Source organism: Frieseomelitta varia, unplaced genomic scaffold, assembly GCF_011392965.1.
Source record: "Frieseomelitta varia isolate USP_RPSP 00005682 unplaced genomic scaffold, Fvar_1.2 scaffold_612, whole genome shotgun sequence".
Lineage (NCBI taxonomy): Eukaryota > Metazoa > Arthropoda > Insecta > Hymenoptera > Apidae > Frieseomelitta > Frieseomelitta varia.
Genome location: NW_025110382.1, coordinates 90,796 through 107,456, shown reverse-complemented (window position 1 = coordinate 107,456; position 16,661 = coordinate 90,796). Strand labels below are relative to the sequence as shown.

At 33.5% G+C, this 16,661-nt stretch overlaps 1 protein-coding gene across 2 annotated transcripts in view; it reads left to right on the top strand.

Annotated features, from left to right (window-relative positions):
* The first annotated feature begins 7,676 nt into the window (after positions 1 to 7,676).
* LOC122534546 (protein 60A) overlaps positions 7,677 to 16,661 on the top strand; it is an 84,045-nt gene continuing 75,060 nt past the window's right edge. The window contains exon 1 of one of the 2 annotated variants that reach the window (XM_043665303.1): positions 7,677 to 9,173. In XM_043665303.1, coding sequence (XP_043521238.1) covers positions 8,720 to 9,173 — 454 coding nt within the window. In that variant the 5' untranslated portion in view covers positions 7,677 to 8,719. The remainder of the gene's footprint in view (positions 9,174 to 16,661) is intronic. The other variant, XM_043665302.1, reaches the window with a different exon arrangement.

Below are 16,661 nucleotides of genomic sequence, written 5' to 3'. Positions count from 1 at the left end.
AACGCACCTCTGGATTCTGCAGCGGCCGATGCTCGACGGGAATTCGCCCTGAGGGCACTCTCCCTTCCTCTCCCTCTCCCTTTCTCTCTTCTTTCCTCTCCTTCTTTCCCTTTAACTCTCTTTTTCTCCTTACCTCCTTCTCGTCCTCCCGTTCCTCACTCCTCTCTCTTCTGCTGCTATATTTTTTATTTACCTCCTATATTCCTCTATTTATTTTATTTATTCCGTTGCTGTTGGTTAGTCGAGAAAGAGAACGTATTGAACGAGTGAAAAAAAATTGGGATGAGAGAAGCAGAGGGAAGCACAGAGAGAGAGAAAGAGAGAGAGAGAGAGAGAGAGAGAGAGAGAGAACCGCTGCATCTCTTGCTTTTCTTGAAGAGTTTCATCCACGAACGTGCAGAATGACGATCCAGGTCTGTAAGCTACCAACGTTTTATTGGGTGAGCCGGTATGTATTGATAATAGTATCTCCTCCCCTCACCTTCGGAGATGCTTTCAGGATTATCTCCGTGGAATTAAGATCCGAACATTGCGGAATAAATGGGCGGTATGTATGTATCCGACACCTGTAGGAAGAACGTTGGTATGTGCTTAATGTTTCTCGTATACAACCGGTTAAGTTGTTTGCGTGACCAAGTAGAGCTTTAGTGTCGGTATAAAAATGATGTTGTTAGACTGCATTACATGTATGTGCTTCGTTGTCAATTCTTTACTAGAGAATCTTTCATAGCTCTAATTCGTATTATCTGATTTTAATAGATAATGTATTATTGAAAGAGTAAAATTCTTTCGCAATGTGCTACTACAGACATGCGTATATATGTGTAGGTACATATGTGTAAGCACATATTTAATTCAAGCATTATTTCAAATAATATAAAATTATAGTGGCCAAATTGTATATATACATATATGTGTGTGTGTGTGTGTGTGTGTGTGTGTGATCGAATTAAAAATAATTATATTTTTCTTTTTATGAAAGTTATGTTTATAATGAAAGTAGAATGAATTGATTAAATTATTTTTTAAATATAAATCAATCAAGATTAAAACAATGCTTAGTTCATTTCATTAAAAGTTTCGCAAGAGCCAAATGAATTTTAATTGTTTGTTTATAGAATTATTTCTTAATGCATACATAGTCACGGAAAAAAAATCTATATTGAAAATTTAGTGCGTTGGAACTACAATTTAGAAACGAATGTTTCACGAATATATAAAAATTGTTAAGATTGTGTAAAGGATTCATTTGCTAGCTATATTATTAACTCATTTACTTGTAAGTAATAGTAGCAGCGCAAAGCCGTATCCAGATAGAAAGGAACAAGTAATTTCAAAGTAAACAAGTAAAATCTCTTGATATCACCTTTAAAAATATCTGATAAATTTCTATTCGCTCGCGCTTTATTGAGTGAGAAAATCCATTTAGAAAAGTAAAGTACACGACAATATATTATAAACAGTTGATGGTTTACAATTACGTACTTGGAAGCCGAACCAGAGAGATCGAGTTGAACCCTCTTTTCTCTTATTTTTTAAATTTTGTTTTGTCAATCTGCAAATGTCTACCAACGAAGAAATTGTGTCGAGTAAATAAATATCTCTTACAACAAACTGGATATTATAAGCGTTGCGCTGGCTTTATTGGCAGATTAATGATACTACCGTCTCCGATTCGCTTTCACCGTCGTCCGCCCACCCCGACCCCTTCTACGTTTATGGTCGGTTGCGCATAAATGACACACGATTTATTTTTTCTTGTATGTATGTATGTACATCTATGAAAAATTCTCTACATAAAACACGAATTTCGTGACATCGATTTTTCGGTCGTTTGAATCTGTTTGTCTTTCCATTTAAAAATTGCAAATCTTTTTCTTTTCAATTTATGAACTGCAACTGTTAACGTTGTTAACGAGTTGTTAGAACGTATAATGAACATATAATGATTTATGACGCTCGTTTAATTTGATACGATGAAATTACATTTATTTGTTATATTTATATAAACATATATGTAATCGATTTCATATATGTGACGTTACAAACAATTTATGACGCAGAACAAATGATTTAACAACGTCAAAAATAATTATCACTCATGTCTATATTATAGATGTGTGTTCAAATAATTGTTAATTAAGTGAAAGGAATATAAAATAAAATATATCCTCAAAAAATTTTCTGTTTTATTGTTTTATACAACTTTGATTGTAGACGAAATTACAATATTTACTAAGAAATAATGTTTTAAAAAAAGAGCCCTTCGTAACGTAATATATTTTTCATTGTTACATGTCATTCATCTCTGATCTTCATAAAGCAATTTCTATATTTTTTAAAAGACGAGATTTTTAAAATAATCGAGAGCAATAGCAATTCTCATAGAGTATGAAACACAATGGGTGTTAGGCAATTAGTAAGCAATCTCGTTGAAGTAATAAACGATCGTCTTCTAATCAAATTCTATCCTCAAGATATCTAAATCGTTAACGAGGAATATACGAGATATATATCCACAAGTAAATATTTTTAAAGATCGTATGCCATGGAGGCGCGCGTTTTCGAAAGGAACCTCTCTCGTACGGTCAACTTTCGTCAACCGCTGCATACCATCCCGCTGCGTTACCTATAACTGTCTGTAAATTCTTCACCATGGCCGTGCAGTATCCGAGATAAGCTCCATTTTTCTAGCTCGATCCATCACTTCCAAGTCTATAGACTTTCAAGTGGATTCTTTTACACGGCCGTTCCCGCATTCCTCGGGCCGGAAACGGTGGACAGTTTCCTCCAGATGAAAAGTATCGATAACGGTTATGGTACAGCGGCAGTTATCGGGCAGAAATTGCACGCAGCTGGTCTGCGAGCTGATGGCGAGCTGATAAAGATCCAAGGGGTTGAAAAAGTGGAAGAATGTTCAGGTTCGGTCGGCCGCCATCGCATACCGTTTCTTCGCTAACCCTGATCTCCGGTACCACGTTAGAGTGCCGAGTAATACCAACGATCAGGGCTGGTGAACACCGCCTACTTCTTCGGCAGGGGCGGTCCTATCTCTATGACCCAGGGACGTGCAAATGTCTTCGAAAATTCAGTGGATTGGCTCGGAAGAAAATTTCTTTACGAATCTGCATCGATCGGTTTTTCTTTCTTGCATCGCCGATTAGTCGTTGCAGCATTGTTCGGTTTATAAAATGTTCGTCTCTATCCCTTTTCTCAATTTTTAATCTTTTGTTGTTTCTTCTTTTCTGTATATGTACGAGTGGAATATTGCCTTTGGCTGTTTCGTGATTATATGACGATCGTAAAAGCGAACGAGGAGAAGTGGATGTAATTCGAGGAGTAAACACAAGCGTTGCTGTTCTCTTTCCCTATATAAATCTGTTCGAACAGTTTGTATGAAGAATCTTATTTTTTTTAACGTTGTGCTTCTGAAAGTTGCGTGTCTGTTCGAGAAGAAGTGAAAGCAGTGAATTCTTTCTTTTAGGCGTTAAACGTTGATGTATAATATCATTAAACAAGAGACATTTCAGTTTGTTATTGTAATTGTTATTTCATAAACATGCTCTGCTTATCAAATGGAGGAAACGACTTTTAGATTTTAAGAATTCAGTCAATAAACAATGCAATAAATAAATAAATATGTTACAGATTTGTTTTATAGATTTGTTTTATATATTGTATATTCTATGATTTTGTTATTGTAAAGAAGAATTTTTTCATTTTCAAATTTGAATAAAGTAGTAAAGATGTATAACTGCAAACTTAAAAATAATGAAGAAAAAAATCAGTTGGCAATATAATATATTCAAATTAAAATTGTAAACGAAAAAAGACTGGAATGGTATACAAATATTATCGATTACTCATCTCACGAGAATGTAAATTATTTTCTCCCGCCAAATATCAAATAAATTTATTAATGCCTACCAGATCACTCAACTTTTATGATTTTTAAAAAAAGAACTTAATGTACCTATATTTTTCTCAAAATTGATATTTTTCTTTTAACAGTTACATACCCATGTATTTGTTGTCTTTTACAATTTTATTTTATTTATTTATCACTGCACTATTATTCTTTGCCTTTTTTTGTATTCTTTATTAACAAAATCGTTTATTTGATGATGATGGCGAAAGGAATCTTTTGCGAATCTTTTAATTTTTTATTCTGACGAACAAACAAAATTTTTATCATAGAAAATTATGCAATTCAAGGAAGTTTGCCTGCTTCATCGATCCACTCTTAAACAGGTATTCTTTACCTGCTGATACTTGTCGAAATTTCTTCTTATTTACATCTCGTGTTCCATTACCGTATTTTTCCTCGTATTTGTTATTCTTAACACTCGAGAGTCACGTGCGAAAAGATCGCAAACGATCCCAAGTGAAAATCAAAATTTGCAATCGTCGCAGAGTCGTACCGAGACAGAATGGTTGCAGAAATTTTGCGCGGTACGAACGCACGTAAATAACGTTATGTACTTTGATTGAATTCTGTCGTTCCCCGTGCTCGAACGACATCAGCCTTTCATTACGTAATAGTTACATTGTAACACGCGTCCGCGAACCTCTTCGAAACCTTGCAAACATCTGATATTACATGCAACATTCCACGAACATGCCGCGTTAGGCGTACGACAAGTGTTATACGCAAGAACAATCTAATCGTGAGCAGGACATTTTCACGTTGCCACTGGCTATCCTTCGTTTTCGCGGCTCTCTTTATCACTATCATCTCCCTTATGGCAACACGTTCTCTCTCTCTCTCTATCTATCTATCTTATCGAACATTATCGCGACATGCCGTTTGCAGAACGATCGAATGTGCGAATAATTTCCCCTTTTCTTATTTAATGTGCTACGTGCATACGAGTTTGATCAAACATCGTCCTGTTGCTTGTGTTTGTGCATTATTCGTCATGCGAGAAGGAATACATTAATCAAAAATATCTCTTATGAAAACTAGAAAACTATTTGCAAATCTATGACACGTTAGGATATTTTGAGGCCACAATGAAATAAAAAAAATTTATTTTGAAAAGACTGCACATACGGTGAATTGTTAATAACTGCAGTGTGTAAAACTGTTGTTTTCCGAAATTTATTTTGAAACAGAATGTTAGAATAAAAACAAATTTCTAAGTTATCATTTCTGTTTCATTTTCACAATTTACCATTTCAGGTATTATATTTTGCTTATTACTTTTATGTCGTTATAATCCAATTTAATTTTATGATATATTTTTTTAATTTGTGTTCGACGAATATATTTTTTAATTTCCGTCACTCCTCAATTTTAGTGAAAAGATTAATAAGTTGTAAGTTCGTTAACTATTAAAAGATTGTAGAGAAGAATAGTTGTTGGATTTTTGGAGATTCAATAGAGATTGAGTTCTAGTTGAGTTCATTAGGATAATTTTTTAAATGTTTTATTTCGTTAAAAGAACTACAAATTATAAATTTTGTTTGATTCCACGTTTTTGTTGCAATATTTCATTCGTAGATTGAATCAAGATGATCGTATCATTTATGATGTCGTAACTTGCGTCATACAAGTATGTATTTACCCAAGTATGTAAATTCCTATTTAGGGCAGAATGCAAGTATATAAAGTAATTTATATTAATTAAATCTACTAATCTTTAAAATAAATAAATACAGACAGATACTTGCGGTAGTAAATTGAATTTAATTACAATCACATTATATATTGACGGACATCCCGAATATTCTACAATTGAATTCCGGACTTCAAAGATAAAAATTGAAAGAAAGCAACAGATAAACACTTTCTTGTTTCCAATCACTGAACATTCATATCTCAAACACTTTGTTTATTGTTCACATTGTAGGAATTAAAATTTCATTTCAAAATGGCATCTTGTACAAAGTACTCCATTTATTTGAACTAAAATTTTTATCAATACTCGATCGAATAAACTTTTACCTATTCAATTTGAACCTAAATTCTTTGAATAAATTATTTGAATGGAAAATTAAATTAATAGAGAGGAGGATCAGCGAACTCCTATTTATATGAATTTCAATTATATAAACTGCGACAAGTTCGTATAAATGGAGTTCTACTTGTAACTTACATGAAAGATATAATTGCAGCGCATACATGTGCGTATAATGGATTACACAATTTAATTTAATTAATGTAGATATTAGATTCGTGTATACACTGATACAAGTGTTTTTTTAAAAAAAAAAAGAAAAATTAAAAAATTTTTGGGGTAAAAAAAAAAAAAAAAAAAAAAAAAAAACAATTGATTGAAATACGGAAAATTAAATGCTATAATGGAACAAGAGTAAAAGAAATACGCGTGAAGAATGATTTGCGTGTAAGAATTGTCAAACTTAATATATATAACGTGAATATTCAATTTACAATGACGTAATGATTGTTAAATTCAATTTTACTACTACAAATTACCTATATTTGTTCTAAAAATTAGCAAAGTGGATTGTATTTTATATGTTATTTGTATTCTGTGTAAATATTTCTATTTTTAAATATTTCTAAATTCCTATTTAGGACAGAATGCAAGTATATAAAGTAATTTATATTAATTAAATCTACTAATGTTTAAAATAAATACAGGTAGGTACTTGCGGTAGTAAACTGAATTTAATTACAATCACATTATATATTGACAGTTTCATACACGTAAAGATATTTATTTTTTATATTGGAATTTTGGCATAAATTTTATCAGACAATTTTTAATAATTAATTCCCATATAACGTTGCTCGAACCGTGGTCGCAACATTCAGTAAACAAATTTCATTTTCTAGTACTTGTCGTTTCAAAACATCTCGCAATGAATACTTTGAGGAATGAAACATTAGACATTCCACGAGACTTTTAATTTCGCCAACTGTATCGTGAAATGACTCGATTAAGAAAAGAGGCAAAGAAAAGTCTGTAGTCCTACACGAAACAAAGAGAAGAGGGCATTGCACAAAGCAGATGTCAGGAAGGGAAACGCGAGGAAGATTAGAAGAGAGAAATGTAAAGAAAACTAAAGTCTTCTTAAACAATTTACTAATAATATTTAACGAATTGATAAGCGACAAGTGACATTTATACGTTCCACAATTTTATAATTTTATATTCGAGAATAATCAGCTAATTCGCGATTCATTTGCAAAACTATATTTGCTTCGCTGATAATTTGAAGCTTGCGATTTGCTAGCTTCAAGTTTCGTTAATGCTAGATTTATCGACGATCAAGATATAGGCATGAAACTTATATTAGAGAAATGGGAATGCAACAACGAATACAAGCTTACAGTTTATACATGTGACGAGGAAACACTAAAATTGCTAAAAAAAAAAAAAATGTCGCTAGCGTGAATCTGAGTAACTACGTGAAAAATTACACATTGATCGTCTTGCTAATTTCTGATACGAATGGCGTTAGTAGTCGATAGAAGAGGGTTTAGAGAGAGAAAAGAGACACGTGAATATATAAATAACAAATAAGATGAGAAGAGAGAAATGGACAGGACAGGACACAGCGGTGAAAGAGGAAAGGATCAGAGTATGTACGCGTGGCTACCGGCGTGGCAAGGCAAAAGCAGTGCGAGGTGAGTCGAGCCGAACGCGAGGCGAACGAAGCGAGTGGTCGTGGGGCGATTGGCGGCGAGGTGAGGCGAGCGCCGAGGAGGCACAGTGAGGCGAAGCGAAGCGAGCGAGCCAGAGGCAAAGGCGAAGAGGAAGGTAAAGCGAGGCGTGGCTCTGTCGGAGGAGCGGTACGGCCCTGGGAGGCGGTGGTGAGGCCTCGCGGAGGAGCAGCGACGACAAGGAGGTGCACGGCACGGGCCAGACAAACAGACTGGCACTGGCATCGCGGGAGTCGGCGGCAGTAGTCATCGTTGGTCACCGAATCGGTCTCGAGAATCACAGCCGTGTGCGCGTTTCGCGAACATGCGTCCCGTGTATCCTTTAAATTGCTTCGCGGACCAAGTGCGCGCTGTTACGTACCTTTTTGCCGATCCTCGATCGCAGTAGTGAGGGGGAATCAAGAACGAACACGATCGAGAGCGGATCGAGTTCGATCGATTGACACTAACGCTCGGCGAGTACTCTCGCGTGTGGGATACTTTGGAAACAGCGAGAAACGAAAAAAAGTCGATCGGTGTATCGAGACTGATAGGGAAATTATCGTGGAGCGATCAACTACAACAAACGGACGAATGAATATGTCGTTTATATATTGTTGCGTTGATTGAAATTTATCAGTGGAGTACGCTAGGACCGAGTGGTCAAAAAAAACGGAAAAAAGAAGAAGAAAATACTGGTACTAAGTAACGGTAAACGGGAAGAAGAAAGGAAAGATAAGCAAAAAAAAAAAAAAAAAAAAAAAAAAAAGAAAAAAGTTTGAAAGGTACTCGGTAAGTTGGAAGTTGGCATCATAGTCACTCGTTGAGACGATACAAGACGGTAGAAGAGAGTGTGTCTTGGCGCGTTGTCATCGCATAGCGATTCCGGAGCGGACGATCAAGATTGATCGATTCTGCGGCATCTGGATCGTGACTCGCGATCGCCTCGGCGATCCCGCTCGGCGTCCACGTTGGTGGCTCGATAGGAACGACGACGACGACGACGACGTCGTCGCCGTGCGAACGCCGTCGTAGGAGGAGGGGGAGGCGGTGGCGTAGAGGAAGGTGGTGCTGGTGGAGGTGGTGGTGGAAGCGACGGGAGGTAGAATGGTGCTTTCCGGCCCGTGTCGGTCTCGAGCGGAAAGACGCGTTGAGATGTCGCCGCGCCGTCTCGCGCCCCTGCTGATCCTTGGCACGATCCTCGCCGGGCTGACGAGCACCGCCGCCGCGGAAAGGATGAGTGGCCTCTATGTCGACAACGGTTTCGACCAGACGATTGTCCATAGAGTGATCAGCCAACGCGAGAAACGCGAGGTCGAGCACGAGATATTGAATCTTCTTGGATTGCCGGATCGGCCGAAAAACACGGCCGCTAGGCCGCCGCAGGTCAAGAGGTCGGCGCCCAAGTTCCTCTTGGACATATACAAGAACGCTCTCGGCGAGGACGAAGATGAGAAGCCGATCGGCGAGCAGCAACGTAGGGCCGGCGAGTTCGACCTCACCGGTCAGGATTTCAGGGCCATCGACCAGAGCGACGTCATCATGACCTTTGCCGCGCGCAGTAAGTCATTATTCTGTCTTTTCTCCTCTCTTTCACTCTACACACGTTTTATACCTATGTATAATACGCATTACCGTTCCCTCTGTGGCGTACGCGCGCCTGCACTCATCGTCAATTCTCTTGTCTCTTCTCGTTCGTGTCATCGCGTTTACGCTGCTCGATCGTCATTACTACTCGTATTCGTTGTATACGCAAGTAACCGTGCACAAGTATGTACGTAGAAGTAGAAAGAGTTGATAATGAAGGAACGCTGACATTCGTCGCCAATGACAACGCCGTTATTCTTACGTACGAGATAATTTTGACATTTCTTTTTTTGTTTCTCATGCATTTCTAAGCATCGTCGAAATCCAATTGGAATTCTCTTCTTTCTGATGTTAACACTGTTCTCCGATGGTTATCCTCCGATGGTTTACGCGCCACGCAGGCTACTGCTGCAGCTACCCGAGATCCAATTTTCATTTCGTAGCCTCCACTAGAAATTAATTCTTGTTTGCACCGACTACTTTACTAGCTTTATTATCGTTTGTTGTATTGATGTATCAATTAATCCTTTATAACATTAGGAAATTACATACCTCTGTGTATCTATACCCTGCAAAATTTTATATTATTTTGTAAATTTTATTTTTATCGACATCTTAAAATCATTGCGTCGAATAATTTATTTGTAGCAATTATAAATTATGATACTATTTGTAATTCTCGCAAGTCGTAGTATGGATGGACAATTAATTATAATTTTGTCACAGAAGTAAATGGAAATTTAGCTACAACTACACCTGAGATCTACATTTGAAAATTTCAATTTTGAAATGACATGAAATTTCTCAAATTAATAGTTCGTAAATGTAATATTTATATAATTAAATGTATGAAGCACGGCAGTCTGAGTAATTTACTTTTATATACAACGTGAGCAACGAAAGTATTCGAACGGCGATAGATAGAAAATAATTGATTATACAGAAATTGTACAATAAATTGCAATTTATTGAAACAAATTGTTTTTATACTATTGCATATACATTTGCTAAATGTGTGCAAAGTTAGAGAAAAATTAAACCAAAAAGTAAACAAATTACATAACATTTTTCACGGATAAGTACATATAAGGCATAACAAAAGTATTTGAACGTAATTTTAATAGTCATGACAGAATGCAATATATGTGATTATATTGCATTTTAATATCTAGTTGGGCCACCATTGGCTTTAATAACCTCTCGATTTTCTATACTATTGACTAACTTTTTGGTAACACTTGAATCCATAGAGTGCCACGCTGCTAGGATATTTTGTTTCAAAGAATCTTTACTCGTTATATTATTTCTTTTNTCTCCTATCGAGTTCTTCCCGTAAATGTTCGATGGGATTTAAGTCAGGGCTCTGTGGTGGGATAATGTATGGGGTACATTATCTAATCCATTCTTGTACTATTTTGGCCGTATGTTTAGGGTCTCGGTCCTGCAGGGAAGTAAAAATTTCTTGACACATTTAATTTTAATTTTTCGGGATTGTTGATTAAATTTTCTTTTAAAATATTTAAATATTTAATTTTGTTCATGATTTTGTTCATGATCCATCGATGAATACGAGATTTCCAGGCCCATTAGCGGACATGCAACCCCATGCCATTACGGAGCCTCCACCATGTTTCACCGTAGACTTCAAATTTTTTGAATCCAACTCCTTATTTGGCTTCCTCTATACTATTCTCTTACCATCGGGCCCAAATAAATTGAATTTACTTTGATCCGAAAAAATAACAGTGTTCCAAAAATTTTTTTTTGTCCTTATTTATATACACTTTGGCAAATTTTAAACGAAGTAATTTATTCTTCTTGCTAATGTATGGTTTCTCTCTACCATGGGAATTGTTTTTCCATAACATTCTTCGACATAATTGGACGTGTACTTCTTTATTAAAGTTTTTAACAACCATTGTTGCCAATTTTGGAGCAGATGTAAACGGATCTTTCTTTATTTCACGCAGAAGTAATTTTTCCTCCCGTGGTGTTAATTTTTTTGAACGCCCAGATCTTTGTTCATTTGCAATATTTCCGTTCGTATTATACATTTTTATCATATAATGAATTGTTGATTTGCTTCTGCTTACAAGAGAAGCAATCTCTTTACCTTCTTTGTGCAATTTAACAATAATTTCTCGTTCGGGTTTACTTGTCTCTAATATTGTACCACTCGTTATTTTGAATTACGGGTTAACGTCTAACTTTCAATTCCGTTTGCTCTCAAATACTGTTGGAAATACATTGAAGATCTTTTGTTTACATTTAGACCTTGCGACAGTTGTGTTTACAATGTATAGTGTTTATAATTCAGCGTTCGAATACTTTTGTTATGTTGTATATGTACTTACCCGTGAAAAATGTTATGTAATTTGTTTACTTAGTGTTTAATTTTTTTCTAACTTTGCACATATTTAGCAAATGTATATACAATGGTATAAAAACAATTTATTTCAATAAATTGCAATTTATTGTACAATTTTTGTATAATCAATTATTTTCTATCTATCGCCGTTCGAATACTTTCGTTGCTCATTGTATATTAAAATAGATGTGAAAAAAATATTTAAAAAATATTTGTAAATTCGGTATCGTGGAAAAATTGCTTTTTCTAAAAATTAAATATTTTGTTTATTTTTCGATTGAATGATATGACTTTAGTTAGTAATTCTCGTTAATTTAGTTGTTTATATTGCGGAGCATAAATTGACCTTCACAGATTAATTTGAGAAACCAGAATTTTTGTTTGGTTTTTAATAATTATTTTTTTAAATAATGACTATTTTTTTTAAGTAAAATAATTGTAATTACTGTATATCACTTGTAGTTATCACTTTTGCTAATTTTTAAATGGATGATTTTAACGTATTCTTTGGTGTATCTAAGAACGTTTTTTTATATTATTCAACAATTTAAGATGAATTAATTCTCTTTACTTGTAGTACTTGTAGGTATGTCGTGCAAATGTAATGGTAAAAATTTTCTAAAAAGCATTTTCCAAAAAAAGAAAGAAGGAAAAGATTTTCGTATAACATGTAGATGAAACGATTAACCCTAAAACCTAAAAGACTCTTCGAACCGAAAAATCTGTTAACGTCAAATTAAAACTATTTTCCTTTTGCGAAAGATTCTCAGAACTTTGTTTACCATCATATACATGTTTAAATTTAATATTCAAAACTCCTCGTTATTGCTTATGAGAAAACAAGTATATGTAAGAAAACGTAGCGTGTCTCGTGATTTAGAAATTTACGTAACAGCCCAGGAGTTCTAGAGGTTCTATATCTTTTCTTCAAATTAAGCTTCAAGTAGAACTTCAGAGTTTTAAAAATCTGTTTTACCTTGACAAATTTTTTTGACCTTAGCGACTTTTTTAACTCCAGTCAGCGTTTCGACATTCTATCCTGCGTAATTCCATGTGGCAAGATAGAATATCGAAATCAAAGACCAAGTTCGACGGAATGGGTTACGATTTATCCTGGAAATTTGGCCTGAACGTGGAATGCTGTGTCGAAAAAATAACGACAGAGGGCTGTCCCGTCGAGACGAAAAGGCGAAAAGGGAGAAAAATAAAAGATGAATTCGAGCGACGAAAAAGAGAGGAATGATGGAATTGGTGCGAAAACTGGTTTCTTAATCGGCGGATTTGAATTCACAGATACTTTGAAAATGTTTTCAGCACCGATAGATATAATTAACACACTGTATGAGTTTACTTCGGGATTATAAATCGCTTTACCAACTGGATTCTACCGGTTTAGAAGCAGTTCTCGTAGGTGTGAGCATTCTGCGGCAAGGAATGCTCGTCTAGCGTTTCTTCGGTGACTTTGGCAGATCCTCTGCTGGTTCTCGAATATCGTCCAGCAAACAACCTGATCGCGATTATCGAAAGACTTGTTCGGTTTTTCAACATGTTCGTTTCGGTTGTTATTCATTGAAAAACACTGGGATTCTGATTATTTTCCAATGTGTTGTAAGGTATTGGAAAGAACGAGATACGTTGTGCGACGCGAAACATTAAAACGAGAGACAGCTTGTTATTGAAACAGTGAATGGACTAAAACTCCTTGATTCGTCTAAAACATTGACCCGATTATCGATGGTTTATTTCATTCTCCATTATGTTCTTAATTATAGATCAGTCCCAATTTTCATTTCTTTTATTTACTTCCCTATATTATTTACTATATATTATATATACTTTGCTATCATTATACTTGGAATCATTTTGTTAAATAAAACAAGAAGAATTAATTTTAATTGTTACTTGCCACTTTATATCGCACCTACACGGATCTTCAATAGCAATTGTGTAAACTAATTGCAAGAATTCTATTGTTACATAGAAAGGTATATTTCTTGATTTATGGAAGATGATATTTGCCGTCCTTTATGGCGAGAGTACAAAATGATTTACAAATTATTGCGAATGTTTATACAAATGTATTAAAATATTGTTCTGTTTTTGAAAGATTTTAATGATATATTGATTATTTTAAACTTTATTAGTATATTACATGTTTCACGTACTTTATTAGTATATTAGTATATTACATGTTTTTTTCTCACATTTATTTTGTAAAGTTTGATATTATTTATCGAATATTTAGAGAAATTTAGAGAGAGTAAGAACAGATAAAGATATTCTATATATATATATATACTCTACACCCACTCTATGATATTATTAACGATATTAATCGTTATTAATGATATTCGACACGATTATTGAATGATATCGAAAAATGTCTAATAAGTAGGATGTGCATTCTCTGACGGGAAATATGAAAGAAAGGATTATGGAATACAATGTGGTCGATGTGGAATGCAATGTTGAAGAGAATTTCCAAAACTGGATGACAAGGCGGTGATATATTGAGATGCTAATAAAAATTCAAAAATATGCCTCCATTATATTAATAAGATAATAAAAATTATTATATTATAATAGATTCAATATGTATTTATTGCATATTTCTTTGACGTAATTTTGTTACGTTCATACCTAGATTATATTTTCATATACTTTATCATATACTTTATTCGTATACTTTAGGACATGTACCTAATGCACAAATACATGTAACACATATGTTGATTAGTCAATTAGATAAATTTTATGAAAACGTTGATCTCTTAAAACATAGCAGGTATCTCTCTAATTAAGTAAATAAAGATAATGTGGAAAATTATGACAATAGCAAGTGATATGATAGTTATGATAGTAGCAAGAAATTGAAATGGCGATTAGATTGTCTAAAACAAGCATTTATACAGAGAAGAGAAGCGTAATTAGAAATTAATAAACGTGATTTACAATTTTACAAATTTACAGAGTTGAAGAAATTAAATTCATTTTCCGTTCGCTGTGAATTTGACGAAGATAATGTAAGAAAAATTATAGCGATTGTTATTAGTGTCTTGTAAGGTTACGATATATATATATTATGACTAGATCCTGCTAGTTTAAAAGTAGAACAACCGATTTCTGTGGTTATTCTGCGGGTTCTTGTTCCATAATATCCAACAACGAATAGTATAATATATTGATCCATGCTATACATTCGAAAACTCAAAAATACGTTAAAAAAATATTTTCACTTGTATATTTTATTACTAATCGTTATAGTATATTTATATATAAAAGATTATAATAGTATATTATAGTAGTATATTATAATAGTATTATATAGTATATTATATAGTATATTATAATAGTATATTATATACTATATTATATAGTATATTATAATAGTATTATTATAATAGTATATTATATATAAAAGATCTTAATGAATATAATTAAAATCCAACTCTTTTTTTATTTCTGCGGATAACTAATGTAACTTGTTAATTACAATATCGCGGCAATTTTTGAGATTTAATTACTTTTTAATATTTCAATGTTTATTCTAATTTTAAAATTATACATTAACGTCTGAACGGATAATAATGCATTTGAAATTCAGATACAAGTTTTCATTTTTCGGAGATATTAAAATTGAGTAACGTTGATGTGTTGCCTAAAAATAAACATTAAAAGTAGTTTGATACATTTTGTGTTAATTGAAATCAGAAGAGAAGGAGGAAGAGAAGAAAAGAAACGAATTTCCATTGGTCGAATTTCAATTTGACGTTCTCCTGTTGTTGCATTTGAGAAACGCGAACCTGTTTCGCGCGAATCTGCGCTTCCGCATGCATATTCATCGAGAGTTGAAACATAATAAAATTTTAAGGCATATCGATTCCTACGAAATCGTGACGTCACGCGAAAAACAGTATAATTTCACAAGCTCCGCGAGTCGAGAAAACACGTTCGGCGTCAGGAATTTTATTAAAGTATTACAGGATGCTCCCTAGATAAATTGACATATTTATGTACATACAGCCGATTAATGAAAAGATTCGAAAATTGATGCCGTTTGATTTTAGTTTGAATAACACGCGTCGAGTTAAGAAATATGGCAAATACCAGATGAATTTCAAATTGCGAAGAATTAAATGGAGAATTAATAGTTCCGAAGAATCTTAAGTTGGAATCAAATTTCTCTTACAAGAGCATAACGAAAAGTTCAGTTAGATATAAAATGTTAAACAAATTTCGAATCAAATAAATTATATTTGGATAAACCTGATTCTGTTGGAAGCGAAGCTTCAAATGAAAATATTTTATTTTTTTTTTCTATTCATTTTTTCACGAAGAATAGAATTATCTTTTACTTGGTTGTATATCCAGTCACGAGACGCTCTGTACCTATATTTGTATATTTATATATAATTATTGCATACTTTTGTAATACAGAATAATTAGAAAATTATTGATTCGCAAATTTAATTTTACAAAAAAAATTTTAGATTTTATTTTCTACTGAAGTTTGAAATGACCTGATATTGAATTTGTAAGTGTAATTGTATAATAAAATACTAAAACTATTATTACTTACTACGATTACTCAAAACTATTAAAAAATCGGATTCATTCTTCTTTAATAGATAATAAGTTATTTTGTCAATTGCTCAAATTGTGGACATTCGTCTAAATATTTTGAAAACATTTCTAAAAAATTTGGATGTATAATTTTGTCATTCGACAGTGATTTCGACAATAAATTCTCCTCTTATCTGTTCAAAAATATTATGAAATGATTTCTTTTTAAGCTAAACATAAAAATAAGAATTACTTGAATTATTTGACTTGCAATTGGTTTCTACCATCGAAGAAATTATTGTTTATTTCTTAAAGTAAACTTATAGTCAGTCACAGAAGAAGGGACACTTTTTTGCTCTCTAAAATTATAATGAAAATAAATGAGACTTCAGGATTCAACAAAAAGAAATGAAAACGTAACAACGATATAACCCGTAATATATTATTTTGCAATTTCTATTACGATTTTCTAAAAGTGAAAATCTGAAATAATATTAATAGACAAATATCGATTATACAATTTTGCGATTA